The 15,187-nt window shown below is 40.0% G+C and overlaps 1 protein-coding gene and 1 long non-coding RNA gene across 6 annotated transcripts in view; one reads left to right on the top strand and one right to left on the bottom strand.

The window, feature by feature from the left end:
* ANKRD42 (ankyrin repeat domain 42) overlaps positions 1–9,293 on the bottom strand; it is a 179,320-nt gene extending 170,027 nt beyond the window's left edge. For 2 of the 5 annotated variants that reach the window (XM_070272148.1, XM_070272151.1), the window contains exons 1-2: positions 8,430–9,293; positions 4,920–5,083 (exon numbers count right to left, since the gene is read on the bottom strand). In XM_070272148.1, coding sequence (XP_070128249.1) covers positions 4,920–5,083; positions 8,430–8,487 — 222 coding nt within the window. In that variant the 5' untranslated portion in view covers positions 8,488–9,293. Of the gene's footprint in view, positions 1–344; positions 453–4,919; positions 5,084–8,429 lie in introns of all 5 variants that reach the window. The other 3 variants (XM_070272150.1, XM_070272149.1, NM_001433542.1) reach the window with 2 other exon arrangements.
* A 55-nt stretch (positions 9,294–9,348) lies between these two features.
* LOC138925029 (uncharacterized) lies at positions 9,349–11,461 on the top strand. Its single transcript, XR_011440661.1, has 2 exons — positions 9,349–9,540; positions 10,913–11,461. It is a non-coding gene; the product is annotated as an uncharacterized lncRNA (long non-coding RNA).
* Positions 11,462–15,187: the final 3,726 nt, after the last annotated feature.

The following is a 15,187-nucleotide window of genomic DNA, read 5'->3' on the forward strand; positions in this document are numbered from 1 at the left end:
ACATCTTAATGTGTTGCTCTGGCCAGGAAATACATTAAATAAGGAATTTTAGGCATGGCAAGCTATAAAGCAGATAATCTGGGCATGACTGTGACAGCCCTTAAAACAACCCAAAAGATAGCCAACTACTTCAGAGATAAAAGGATCTCTTGTCTTACACCATCTGATTAAGCAGATAGTTGATACCAAAATATCTAAGTCATGAAATCCAGTAAGTTGTTGTTTACAACACAGAAGTAAATCTGTGAATTCAAATTATTAAAATAAAAGCAATATCCTAACAGAACTATGCTAACGTAATTAAACTTATTGAATTTTTAAAAAGTAAATGAAGTTATTAGTACCTGCATACAAGCATCCTGACCTCTGATTGCAGCTATGTGAGCTGCTGTCCAACCTCTTGTAGTTGCTTGTGCAATGTCAGCTCCATGCCAGAGGAGCCAATGAAGACACTAAATACAGACAATAACCATGTTAACAAGTAATAAGGCAAATGTTTTAAACATTTTTATCTTTTATCTTTAGTCTATCACCATGAAATACTCAATGCAGCCTGAGGAGCATACTAAGTGAATGAGGGGGCCAGGTGTAAGAAAAACAAAAGCACAAGCACAGTGATACAGTAACCAACATTTGGCCTTACTGTTGGTAAACAACAGCGAACAGTGGGAACTGTGGCAAACTGAAGACCACATTCCTTGTCCATAAGGTGCAGATGCTACTCACTCCCAGCCAGTTGTTGCTATGAGTAAAATGCTGATCCAAATCTTATGTCTGACGAATACTGTGCAAGCCAAATAAAACACATCTGTGAGCCAAAGTCACTCAAGGGCTGCCAGTCTGCAACCTCTGCCATAGATTTTTTTAATGGTTCCAGAAGCTTCTGTATCAAAGCAAACATTGTTATTCTGATGATACTCTCTAAAATAATAAGTGGTTTATATTAAAAAAAGGGAGGGGGTGGGAGTTAAATGCACCTTCATTTAAGATTTTTTTTAATTAACCTAAGTCTCAATACAAGACAGTATACTTAGAAGTGTGTGCCACCTATGGCATTACTGTCTTAATAGGTTCAAGTCTGTAGACTCCATCTTCAAGAAGTTTCTTTCTTTTTAAAAGAATCGATTACATCATTAAAACACACTGTCACATGAGTCACAGCCATATCATTTGTTATCAGGCTGATTTTTAAACTGCTTGGACTTTGAAAACATTCCCAAGCCACACACAGACCCACTAGCAAAAGATGAAATCCTTACTGGCTCAAGGTATTTAAGCACATGCTCTGATAAATCACTGGCTGATCACTAAGTTATGCTGACCCAGGGGTGATCCCTAGGAAGCCAGAATTAAAAATAAAAACAAGAATTAGAAGGAAAAAAACCACTGAGCAGTGGTCACATGCTGTGAGGGAAACAGACTCCACACAATCAGTCCAGGCAAGTCAACAAACAAACAAACACCCAGCAACAATCACCCCTGGGCAGTGGTGAGGCAAGGAGGATCAGACTCCCGAGTCGCTACAATATAGAATCTAAAATGTCCAGTTTTCCAAGTGTCCAAACTAAAAAATTATGAGACATACAAAACCAAGAATGTATAAGCCATATAAAGAAAAAGGGCAATCAACAGAAACTATCCCTAGGAGGGCTCAGATGTTGGACTTAGCAAGACTTCAAAGCAGCTATCATCAATAGCTTCAGAGAACTAAAAGAAACTATTTTTTTTTAAAGAATTTGTGTTTAAAGAGTTAAAGGAAAGTATGATAACAATGATTCACCAAATAGAAAATAAAGACAAAGAAACAGAAATTATTTTTAAGAGAACCAAATGAAAATTCTGGAGGTAAAAAGTATATCTGAAATAAAAAGTTCACTACAGGGGTTCAATAGCTGATTTCATCTGACAAAAGAAAAAAATGAAGTCTAATATAGTTTTCACCAGTTGCTAATTTAGTGATTATTTCATAATACCAACATACAAGCACCACAAGTCCTAAGAAATTTCAGAAAAGATAACAAAATGTGAGGAAGTTAATGCAGCACTCAAGTAGAGAATTATAAGATGATCTTTAAATGGGAAAGCAGAAAGGCACCAAAACCTTTTGGTTTAATTTGTTTCTGTTAAATTCAACAAGCGTTTCCTGAACATCTGCTATGCACTGTGATACATACTAAAAATATAAATTAAATTTAATTAAACAAATTCAGCAATACAACAAACATTTATTGAGAATCTACAATGCAACTCCAATATGCCAGACACTATGCTAGATGCTGTGGAAGAAAAAGATGACTAAGACCAAAATGGTACCTCCCAATAGCTCAAAATCTAATAAAGAATACAATTCAATATGATAAATACAATGAAAAAATATGTATAAGATTTAAAGGTAGCACTGAGGAGAAGGTAGCTAGTTGGGGGATATTGGGAGGAGAAACACAGAAGGCTTTACCCAGTAGGTGCTGCCTGACGTGGATTTCAACCAGGTAACAAAGGGAATGAGGTGAGACAAGGCAGATGAAACAACATGTGTAAAGTCTATGATAATATGAAACAGGAGTCTAGTTTGGGAAATGATAATACTCCACCAGTACTCCAGCATAAAACAAGTATCATGGGAGATGAGGTTGGAGAGATAAGTCTACTATATTAAATAGCTTAAATTTTATCCTATGGGGGTAGAAAGACACCGCAAGGACTTACGGAGGCTTGTAAACGATAGCAGATTTTAGTTTTAGAGTGGTGACTTTGTATACAGAATATGAACTAAAGGTGGACGAGACACAAAAGAGGAAAATCAATATGATCTAAGGCAGTGGCTATGCAGATGAAGAGCACAAATGCAAAAGACAAAGATGAAACAGAATGAACTGACGTAATGGTCAGTTCTCACTGCATCAATGTGCATCCATGAAGTGCACCTTCATCCAGACAAACGTTTATAATGTGTTTTGCTTCTATAAAAAACTGAGACAACTCAATAATGATTCAAAGGCCATTAGCCTGGAAAACTACGAAAGGGAAGGAAAAGAATAATGGTTTAGTTACAGAGCAATTGAATTTGAGATTCTAATCAGATATGCATAAGCTGTTGATCAAGCACCTGATACATAAGCCAGAATTCCGGAGAGAAACCAAATCAGTGAGTTATTATGTAAAAGTGAGAAAGCCAAGGAAGTCTACAAGATTGCCTGAAGAGAGTGTATAAGGTAAGAGAAGCAAGGCCATTGGCAGAAGCATAAAGAATACCTACATTTATAGAGTAGGCAGGGTAGGTTAACCAAAGAAGACTAAGTGAGAGTAATCAGAGAGCTGAAAGGATACCAGGAAAGAGATGAAATAAATGGTATATCAAGAAGTCCTATCCTATTTGAATATGGCAGAGTAAAAGAAGTATTTCCTCCTCTCTTCAAAATCATCACAAAAAAAAGAAAAATAAAAAAAGGAAGAAAACCCCATCTTTGATGAAACTAAGAGACATGTGAAACTCAAACCACAAAACAGATGGGAAAGCTGCCAAAGTATAGATCTAACAGGGATGCGGGAGGAACCAGCAGAGAAAATACCCATCCAGGGCTGCAAGTGCAGAAAGACTCATCAAGACACATTTCTCCCAGGTAAGGGGAAGCCACTAAACGACCAAAGTGAAAGTTTATAGCAGTTTAAGTTGGGCACACCATCTGGTGGAGAGAGATTCTCTGGACCAAATTTGGTTCCAAGGAGGAGAGAAGCCCAAACAAACAAGGAATCACAGAGAAGGCATATTCATAGAAAGCAGTCTCTGTTTGTGCAGCAGGGGAAAAAAATAGGAGACTGCACAGTGAACAGATCTACTGCAGCCAACAGGCTGGGGAAATATAGTAGCTGAAACAAGCTCCCCACACACAACCTTGAATCATGAGAAAAATTCCAGGTGGCTTTGTACGTGGTCCAAGAATAAGAAGCTCTGCATAAAAGTATTCACTAAGCACTGATGTACTGGCTAAAAACTGAAAGCAACTAAATATTCACCAATCAAAAAATGGATAAATTCTGATATTAGTCTAAGAATAGACTATTACAACGTGGGTGAAAGAAATCAACTAGAGTACTACTATATGTAACCACACAGTTAAAAGCCAAAAACACATTGTTGAACAAAAAGAAAAAACCAACAAGCTGTAGAATGATACACATAAGATGATGTCATTTATATAAAATCTCACTAAGAACAATGATATAACCATATGTAATAACAGCATAAAACATAGATGGGAATAATAAACCCCAAATTCAGGGTAATAGTTATCTCTAGAGTTTCTAGAGTTGAAGGAGAAGAATGGTACCTGAGAGAAGTGCTCAGGGACTTCAACTGTATACGTAATACTCCATTTCTTTTCTGAAAATCTAAAGCAACTATAGCAAAAATGTTAGGATTTGATAGAGCTAGGTATTATGTTATCCCCTATGTCACCCTCTATGTCTGCCTTTGGAACGCACCCACAACATTGTGAGGAAGCACAAACTAGCCCAGATGGAGACCTCACAAAAAGGCCCACACAGAGAGGAATTAAGGTGGCAGCCAACAGCCAGCATCTACCACCAGAAATCTGATGAACAAGCCTGCAGAAGATTCCAGCCCCAGCTTTTGAATCTTCTAGCTGAAGCCCCAGACATCATGGAGCAGAGACAAGCTGTCCCTGGGAAGCAAATTCCTGGTTCACTCCTGAGCATAAATAAATGGTTATTTTATGCCATTAAGTTTTGGGATAACTTGTTACACAGCCATAGTAATCAGAACACCCAAATATTAGACTGAATTGAAACGAAAAATATTTGCAGTGCCTAGCATAACAGCTCAGTTCTGTCTGCTAAATTTACAAAATTACTTACAGCTGTAAACTTACCTCAGTTTAACAACGTATATAGCTTCTTACCTCCAAACTTCCAGAATGGGCTGCCCAATGTAAAGGGGTAAATTTATGGAGAATGTCAACTTCATTAATGCTGGCTCCACGTTCCACTATTTCTGAAAGCCGCTTTACATCTCCCGCTCGTATTGCATCATGTATGCTACCAAAATGCACCTTCTTCCTCACACCTATTGAAAAATCAAATTGCTTAAAATATATTACAAAACTAAAAAATAACTAAAGCAATGATTCAATAGAGAGCAGAAAATGACTTTGGCTTTCCAAATAATTTACTACAAAGATGTTTGTGATTAACATCTTAATCAGACTTCCATCTCAGCTCTAACATGAAAAGAGCACAGAGGTTATCATTCCTGCATATACAGGAAAAAAGCTGAACAAACTGAAAATCAATGACTTTTCTTGGACTGATCAGAGAACTGACATCTATCTCAGGGTAAAGTGTCACCCTGAATCTGGAGAAACAGGCAAACACAGAAACACAGTCAAGTTCAGTTTATGTGAAGCAGCAGCCACTGGAGGTATAAACTACTAGAAGAACTTAAATGGCAATTTTGACAAATTGCTAGGGGCTAGGTATGTGGTAGCCTAAGACTGAGCAACTCCTTGAGGCCAGTCTTAGGAGGCCCTCACATTTTCATAGATTTTATCTTCAGAACGCCACCAGGATATCACTGTGAAAAGCCAAGAAAAATCACCTGTCTTTGGGAGGGGGCAGGGAAAAGTTATCATCTTGAAATATGCCCAGTGCATTCTCGGTAAAAAAGACCTACTCCCCAGTGAAAAAGACTTTACTAGACCCTTATCTCACATGGGCAGATACCGTATATTTTATCAATATTTTTCTTATCTTTCTCATATGTCCTACACTAAGAAAGGGATGGCAGGTCACAATGTTTACTTCATACACTCTAGTGTCTAAAATAATTTAAGTTCCAAACATCAAGACTGCATTGTCAGGTGTACCGTACTGTGAAATATTTTAATGTGCATTGTGAACCAGAAGAAATAAAGGTATCTAAGTATGAAGAGACAGCTGCTGGAGGAGGAAGCAGAGTTCAATCAAAGCATTTCCTAAACAAAATAAACAGGCATGATTCCTGACCTCAAAATTGTTTTTGAAAACAACATACAAACACTTCTGGCAGATAATCTATGCAACCTCATATTCCTATTTATCTATGTATATGTCCTCTCTCCACAATTTGAATGTTAATTTCTTAAAGGCTGGAATCAAATCTTACTCTGGAATCATATCTTACACAACCCTTAGCAAAATGCTACACATTTTACTCAAAAATCCTTTCTGCACATCTATCATGTGGCAGGTACTGTGACAACATAATGGAAGATAGACATGGATGTAATATATTTTCTTTCCACCAACACTTTAAAATCCATTTGGATAAATTCAATGAAATCAAAAACCTGACAGTAACTAAGAGAGTCCTAAGAGTTCTAAGTCCTAAGAGAGTACAGGTAAAATTAAGAAGGGGGAGGAGGAAACATTTCAGCAAGGCCTTGAAGAACAATTAAGATATATGCATATAAGGAAGGGAACAAAGAAGGCACAAAAAATACCCCAAACCACTTAATAAATGTTTAATGATGTTAATTAATCTCCTAGGTCAGACCTTCATTCTTCTCCTTTAAACTAGTACAGCAATATCTATAGATGATGTTCTACCACGCTAATCCACTGTAGACAGACACTATCCTGATTATGCCTCTACTCCAAACTGCTTCTGGTTATCCACTGCTAGTCTAGAGAACAAAGCCCAAACCCTCAGTAAGACAAGCTCTGTTCTCTCATAGTTTAGCTCCATCTAATTTTCTGGCCTTTTTTCACACCACATTGCATCCAAATTCATTCAATCATCCACCTATCCATCCACTCAACATTAATTTGGTGTCTACAATGAGGATAAAAAGATGAAGAAGACATGGCCTCTATCCTCAAGGAATTCCCAGAGATACAAATACAAATTAGAAAATAATGAGATAAAAGCAATGACAGAAACATTCTTAAGAACTTATGGAAGAACAGAAGACTTCTAGCTCGCAAGGGTAAGAAGGAAGGGGAACAGAAAAGGATTCCTGGGGAAGATAACATCTAAGATAAATCTTAAGGATTAGCAGGAGTTTCCCAGGTAAAATGGGAGCAGGGAAAGGCATCCTAGACAGCATGAACAGTAAGTGCGGCGAAGAAACCACAAAAAACCCTAACCTATTGCTGAAGCATAAAGTGGAAGGAAAAGAGCTAGAATTAGACAAGAGACAGGCTATGGTGGAACTTGTTGGACTTGAGCAGAGCATGAGAAGTCATGGGATTTGAAAAAGAATGATCAGATTTGTAATGCTGAGTTGATATGGCTGATTGTGGTAGGGGGAATTCATTGACTGGGCAGCAAAAAGGCAAGACTAGAGACTCAGGAAGACCATGTAAGAAGTCTACACCAGAAAGCTTGAGACCCTCAACTAAGAGAGTGGTAGTAGAAATAGAAAAGGAAAGAGATTCAACAAATATTATGGAAATAAGATGAAGTGAACTTGGATGGATATAGCAAGTGGAAATAAGGGAAGGGTAATGGGATAGCTCCAAGGAGTCTGGCTTAGTTACCTGAGTGGTGTGGTGACATTGAGACAGTGAACACTTTAAGGAGAGGGCATATGAATACAAAATTAGGTTTTGGACATGGTGATCTTGAGGTACCCAAGGAAGAGTTCCAGAAGGGAGTTGTACATATGAGTCTGCAGCTCAGAGGAGAGATCTGGAGTTCAGTCTCAGTGTTAGGTGTGTCTTGGTACTAGGTAGCTTTTTCTGAAACCTGTTCTCACCCCACACTGGAGCCAATGGCGCTCTACTCTTCTTTATAATATTCATCACACTAGTCGTTATTGGTTCAGTATTTATCTTCCCCACTAGAACGTCAGGAATATGCCTGTCTTCTTTACTGATATATCTTTAAGACACAGCACATAATAGGCACTCAATAAATATTACTGGATGATTGTATGAATAACATAAGACTTGGGGGTCCTCAGTAGGGTTGAAGTGATAGTACATCACAAGAAAAAAGCACCAGTGATGGCACTGTCCAGGGGAAAAAAGCAACATTTAAGGAGAAGATAAAAGATAAGTCAGCAAAGGAAAAGGAGAGTCAATGAAATGGAAGGAAGAAAACTAGGTCTAATGTCATCTCCACAGGGTCCAATGCTGCAGAGAAGCCAAGGAAGAACTTCAAAGGACCCATAAGATTTAACAAGAATTGATGTCAATCCGGGCAAGAAGTCTCAGGCATGATGCAGATGGCAAGAAAGGGAGGAAAGCTGAAATGAGGGAGGATGGGGGACAGGTGCACAGCTGTGGGGCCCACTGAAAAAAGGTCAATTAGGGGAAATGAGGAGTGATAGCCGAGAAAGGGAAGTGCCAGAAAAGGCTAAGGTTGAGGTGGGATGAAATGAGGAAAGGAGGGTGGCACAGGCAAGGGCCGGCGAAGCAGTCCGACTCACCGGGGGTTGCAGTCTCCGCAGAAGAGGTGGAAGGGCCCGAACCCGGCACCCCGGGCATGCTGCGCTCCCTCCGGAGAGGGGTTGAGTCCAGGCCCCTGCTGCTGCGGCGGTCTTCACTGGCTGTCACCCACGAGCCACTGCGGGGGCCGTCTTCGTCGTCGTCGCCAGGACCGGGGCCGCCGCGCACCCGGGCTCTCTCGCAGGAGCCCCTGCAGCGGAAACCTTCGTCTTCACTGTCTCTCTCCCAGAAGCCACAGAGGCGGCGGCTGGCGTCTTCGCCGCCACTCACCCCGGAGGAGTCGCTGGCCGCGTAGCCGCGGTCTTCACTTACTCCCTCCCAGGAACTACTGAGGCTGGGGCCGCCAACAACACTCCCTCGCTCCACAGAGCCACCGACGCGGGGGCCGCCGACTTCACTTAAATTCCCGTCGTTGCGGTCTCCCCGTACTCTCTCGCAAGAGGGGCCGGGACGGTGGCCACCATCTCCCCTGACCCCCTCCCGAGAGACACTGCGGCGGTGGCCCAGGCCCTCGCTGACCCTCCTCGAGTCACGGCGGGAGAAGCCGACGTCTTCGCTCCCTCTTCCCGGGGAGCCCCTGCAGCGGTGGTCGCCGTCTTCCCGGCTTCTTTCCCAGTCCTCGCTAACCCTCTCCCCCGGCGGGCCGCCGCGATGGCCGTGTTGGCCGTTTATCCTCCACACGCCACGGCTAATGCGGCGGCCGCCGTCTTCGGCCGCTGCTCCCCCCGAGTCGCTGTGGCGGCAACCGCCGTCGGCGGGGGCCCTCTCCTCCGAGTCGCTTTCCAGCGTCCCGACTCGGGCCACCTGGTTGGAGTGGTGGAGGAGCCGTCGCCTTGGAAACAAGTAAACATCCGGCGTGCTGCGGTCATTTCCAGTTCCTCGCGACTGTGCGTCACTTCCGGCTTCCCTGCCGTCACCCTTTCCAAGGCTTCGCCTCTAGAGGAATCGGCTGGCGGTGCGGGCCGGGTTTCGGGGGACTTCCCCTGGGTCTCTCGCCCCACCTAGCTGGGGCCTGTCTCTGTAACGGCGTGGCATCGGTCTTGCCCTCCGTGGCTCAGCGACGCACGTGGTGGCTCCAGGACTGCAGTCTGCGTAGGTGACCTGTGTGGCGCGGGCCGGGCGGGGCCTTTCGTCCTTGGCAAACCTAGTGTAGCTTTTCAGTGCCGGCTGGAGCATTGGGGAACATCTGTTCTTACCAGCATTTCACAATTACAGAAAAAGACCTCAAGGAGAAGGTGGCAGCTGCAGCCGCTATCATTGAGTGCTTGCTAGTGCCGAGCCTTTTGATAGTCGCTTGGTTCTTAATTCTCACAGTAATTTTGTAAGGTAGGTGCTAGCCCCATTTCACAGGTGAGGAGATTCAAGCTGTCAGTAATTTGCTAAGGCCAAAGAGCGGGTAAGTTAATAGAACCAGTATAAAAACACAGGTCCTTAGTCGAAAGACTGTTCCACGTCTCCTGACTCCAAATTCAAAGTTCTGTTCACTGTAAAATGTTTGCTTTCAACAGTTTGGCCCAAGTCTTTTTCTCCCACCCTATAGGTTAACGTGCCTCCTTCCATTCACTATTTTTCGCAAATATATGGGTCAGGTTTTGTGCTGGAAGTTGGGAATACAGAAATTAGCATTCTCTGTCCTTCAAGGGCATCACCCACCTTGATTCTTCTCTCATCCTGTTTTTTTCTATCCTTATTGCCTTTCTACAGGTTTTTCTTCTGTGAACATATTTGGGAAATTGTCCTGACCCTACCTTTCTTCTCTTGAAATAGAGTAAATTGCTTTTCTTTTCATTTCCATAGCATCTTGTAATATTAATGATAACTGCCATGGGGAGTTCATATGATGAGTCCGGTAGTGCTTTATATTAGTTTTCTTATTTAATCCTTAATATAACCTACCCAAGATAGTATTACCATTCCTTTTTACAGTTAGAGAAATAAAGCACCCAAGTTAATTGTCTGAGGATACACAGCTAGTAAGTAGTAAGTACTTGAATTAGGTTTCCAACGTAAATCTGCTTTTGCTACACATACTACTCAGTCTCTGAATTCACAGTCTTTATTAGACCACTTATCACATTGTATTATAATTACCTATTTAACAGTTGATCCTCACCCCTTCCCCACAAGGACTCTCAGCTCCTGGAAGGTAGCGACTGGATCATTATTCATCTTGGTGTTCCTAACATCCAGAATAATTAGTTCAAGGGAAGGGCTTAGTAACTGGTGAGTAGGTGGGTTGTTCGGCTGATTGTCTAGTGGATGAACTGAAAGGCTGGAAGTAAAGTTTTTCACAGTTGCAAGGGAATTTGGGATTAGTCATCCCAATCTCCTCATCTTTAGAAATGGGGCAGCTGAGACCTTTTGTCTTACCAGACGTCTATTGAGTTATTGATATGGGCAAATTTCTATGCTAAATGATTTGTAATTGTTTCAAACTTAATCTGTGTTATTTCTATTTTTACAGATGAAGAAACTGCTCAGATTTGGCCAACATCACATAAGTAGGAGGTGGGGAATTGGAACCCCTTATGACTGACTCCAAATTAATACAGTGTTTGTAGCCACTTATATAATAATGGTAAAGGTTTTATTTTTGCTATGTTGTGTGGATAAACTTACTGAGGGAGTGAGGCAGCACATCCTTAAAGGATACAAAAATGACAGGAAAGATCAGAAAAGGAAACAGATAAGAGAAAAGCAGAGAAAGTAGTGGCCAGCCCGGTGGCGTAGCAGTTAAATTTGCACGCCCTGTTTCAGCAGCCCAGGACTTGCCAGGTCCAATCTCAGATGCAGACCTGTGTACCACTTATGAAGCCATGCTGTGGCAGGCGTCCCACATATAAAGTAGAGGAAGATGGTCACAGATGTTAGCTCAGGGCCAGTCTGCCTCAGCAAAAAGAGGAGGATTGGCAGCAGATGTTAGCTCAGGGCTAATCGTCCTCAAGAAAAAAAAAAGAAAAGCAGAGAAAGTAAAGTCTCCCAAAATAGAGTTAAAAGGAATTAAAAATAAAAAGCAGAAATAATGAGGGGCCGCCTGCTGGCATAGTGGTTAAGTTCACCTGCTCCACTTTGGTGGCCCAGGGTTTGCAGGTTTAGATCCTGGGCACCGACCTACACACTGCTCATCAAGCCATGCTGTGGCGGTGTCCCACATACAAAAGAGAGGAAGATTGCCACAGCTGCTAGCTCAGTGATAATCTTCCTCAAGCAAACAGAAGAAGATTGGCAGCAGATGTTCAGGGCTGATCTTCCTCACCAAAAAAAAAAGAAAGAAATAATGAAATAGAAAATAAAATCAGTCGATCATAATAGTAGCTGGTATTGAAAAAGAACAATAAGTAGACACTTAGCAAATCTGAGGAAGAAAAGGAGAGGAAACAAAGGGAACATTGTAGGTATGAGGGACTTTGAAAATCAAAAGTGAATTTAGTGTAAACTTGTACTAATAATCTTGAAAATTGATGTGGACAATTTTCTTAGGAAAGTATAAATTTCAAAAAATTGGCTCAAGTGTTAGGAAGCCTTAATAAACTGCTTATCATAAAAGAATGCCCTATGTATCCCTGACACAAGTCACCAGGAACAAAGCATAGAGAAGAGTGGAGTTCTTCCCAACTGTGAAGGTAGCATAACCCTCACAGATCTCAACAAGGGTAGTGAAAAAAAACTTGTAGTGCATTCTTACTTATGAACATACATGAAAAATTCCTAAGGAAACTATGAAGCCAGCAGTACATTTAAAGAATAATGTGAGAACCAAGTTGGATTTATCCTACCAGTACAAGGGTGGGTCAACATTAGACAATATAGCAATGAAAATTTCCTGCATTAATAGCTAAAGGATAAAAACTATATGATCTTAATTGATACTAAAAAAGTACTTGAAAAATTGGCATCTATTACTGATTCAAAAAGAAGAAAATAAAATTCACATTAAGCAAGTAATAGAAGGAAGCTTACCTAACTGGATGAAGGGTATCAACCAGAAATAAATAGCACATTTAATGTCATGGTCCAGGTTATCTGCTAGCATTCCTGTAATTCAGCATTGTTCTGATAATTTTAGACCCATTGTAGTAATAGTAATAAGATAAATAAGGTATGAAATTGGAAAGGAAGAAATTAAGACAAATGATAGCATTCTTTACCTGGAAAATCTAAGACAACTGTAGAATGTCATTAAATGTTAGAATAACGTGTTCAGTAAGATGGTAAGCTATCAGCAACATACAGAGTTCAACATACAGAGTTAAGATTTCCTATAAACTAGATATAATCAATTTTTGGAAGATCTCGTTCACATTAGGAACAATGGTGAAATAGTCTAGGAATAAACCTATCAAATGAGTAAAACTGACATTAAAAAAACCATAAAACTTCATTTATGGATGTTACAGAAGATCCAAGTAAGTGGAAAGATGTGCTGTGCCCCTGCATGAATAGGCTCAGTATTATAAAGATATGATTCTCCTCAGACTGAATTTGTTGCATTTCAAGTAAAAATTCTAATATAATTTTTAGTAGAAATTGGTAAGATGATTTTAAAGTTTATCTGGAAGAATAAATGTGCAAGGTTAACGAAAACGTTTTTGAAAAAAAAGAATGAGAACTTACCCAAATACATATCAGAACTATAAAGCTAGAGTATTTAGAACAGGGTGGTATTGGAACAGAACTAGACAGATTAGTGGAACAAACTAGAAGCCTGAAATAACCACATGTATATGTTTGTTATAGAGGTGACATTTCAAATAGAGAAATATAGACTTCAGTATTTTCATATACAAAAATTTCAAAAGAATTAAAGATACTAACAAAGTACTAGAAGAAAATACAGAAAGTTTGTTTTATAAACCTTAGGAAGTCCTTCCTAAGCAAGACAAGCCCCAGAGGCTACAGAGAAAAAAATTTACTAGATAAACATTTAAAAGGCTACAAGACATGTTACCATGAAATTGAGACCAGAGATAGATTTAATGTTTATTATCTTCTAAAAATTTAAGTCAGTGAGAAAGAGTAACAATAAAAAAACTAGCAGAAAACCTGATGAAAATACCAAAAGCAAATCAACAAAAGAAAGGATACTCAAACTCAGGAAGACTGCTGTTTGCACATAAAAACTAAAAGATAATGGATAATGAATGTTGGAAGAGGTTGGCTAAACAAAGCACTCTGAAAACTCTGTCAGTGAATGACTAAATTGGTGCGACCCATGGAGGACAATTTGGCAATATCTGTCAAAATTCTAAATAGACATTACCCTTGAACCAGCAGTTATCCAGTTGTAAAATCTTCAGAATAACTTGCTCAGATGTATGTACTGGGACAGTCATTGCAACACATTGTAATTACGAATAATTAGAAACTTGAATATCCATCAGTGAAAGAATGGCAAAATAAGTTATGCTACATTCGTAATGTGAAGTATTACACTGTGGTAGAAATGCAGATCTAATTGCATTAATCAACATGGAAAGATAAAGTAAATGAAAAAACAGGCAAAACAGTACATATGTGATCTCAATTAATTCCTAAAAATTACTTTGTAAAAGAATTTTTTTCAGAGTTTGGGGAGGATCTACACCAAATTGTTCATTCACTTGTTACTTTATAGAACAAGAAAGACGATGCAAAACAAGACATCATTTTCTGTACTTCTGGTATTATTTTTAAATTTTTTTTAATTCTTCCTAAGTAAAAACACAGAAGCACAGGAAAACATGCACTGTCACATAAAGCAAAAGAAGATACCTTTAAGGAGTACACGGGCCAGGAGAGATTACGAGGCTAAGGAAAGCACACTGGTTTTGGCAGGGAGTCATTGATAATACTCAGGAGAGCAATTGTAATGAAATAGTCAAGATGTAAAAACCAGGTTGCACAGGATTTCAAGGTAAGTGAGGGACTGACTGAAGGAAGTTTCTCAAGTGAAACACCTTTCAGAACACACACTGAAGTGGCTGGGCATCTAAGCATTCCAGAGAATTAGAATTCTAAGTAGGAAGCTAATGGTTCCAATTAGTAAAAATGACTAGCCCTCTACCTCTACCTCAGTTGTTCCAAAGTGGGGTGATAAATCAGGATGTCCACCTAATTCCCTCTAAGTCAGCTCTTTACATCTAGTTTCGGAGGAGGGAGTGGGACCAAAAAGTTGAATTAAGTGAGTTTTGGTAACCATCTTTACTCTTTTCTGCGTATATACCCTCTTCTCATGCTTCCCAGGCATTCTTCCTCTTCCTTTGGGTTGTACCTCCAAACCCTCACTGGGGACCCCACAGGTACTTTTTGCCTTATTCTTGAACTTGCTCTTCCCTACATGCCCAACAAAGTGTCCATTATTTTGGGGAGCTGACCCTATATAGGATTAGGAGAAAACTTCCTACTCTTACAGAAGTTCAGGCCTTTCTTGACAATAGCCTGATTTTCCATTTCTACCTCCAGATTATCTCCTCTTTAGTCAGCTAATCTCTACATGCAGACATGGTTAGATGCTTGCTTATATTTTCCTGAATATTTTGTATAAACCTCTCAAAGCATTTATTAGGTGCTAAATAGGCTGTAAAGAAAGCTGGGAAAATATAACTAGAATCTAGAATTCTCTATTTTAGGACAAGCTGTTACATGAGAATCTTTAAATTTTTCATATATAATTAGGTCCTTATTTTTCTCCCCAAAGCTTATTTTAATTTTAGCTGAATTACAGATCACTTTGTAGTATTTTCCAGAACATGAAAGTTGG

Source organism: Equus caballus, chromosome 7 (genome assembly GCF_041296265.1).
Source record: "Equus caballus isolate H_3958 breed thoroughbred chromosome 7, TB-T2T, whole genome shotgun sequence".
NCBI lineage: Eukaryota > Metazoa > Chordata > Mammalia > Perissodactyla > Equidae > Equus > Equus caballus.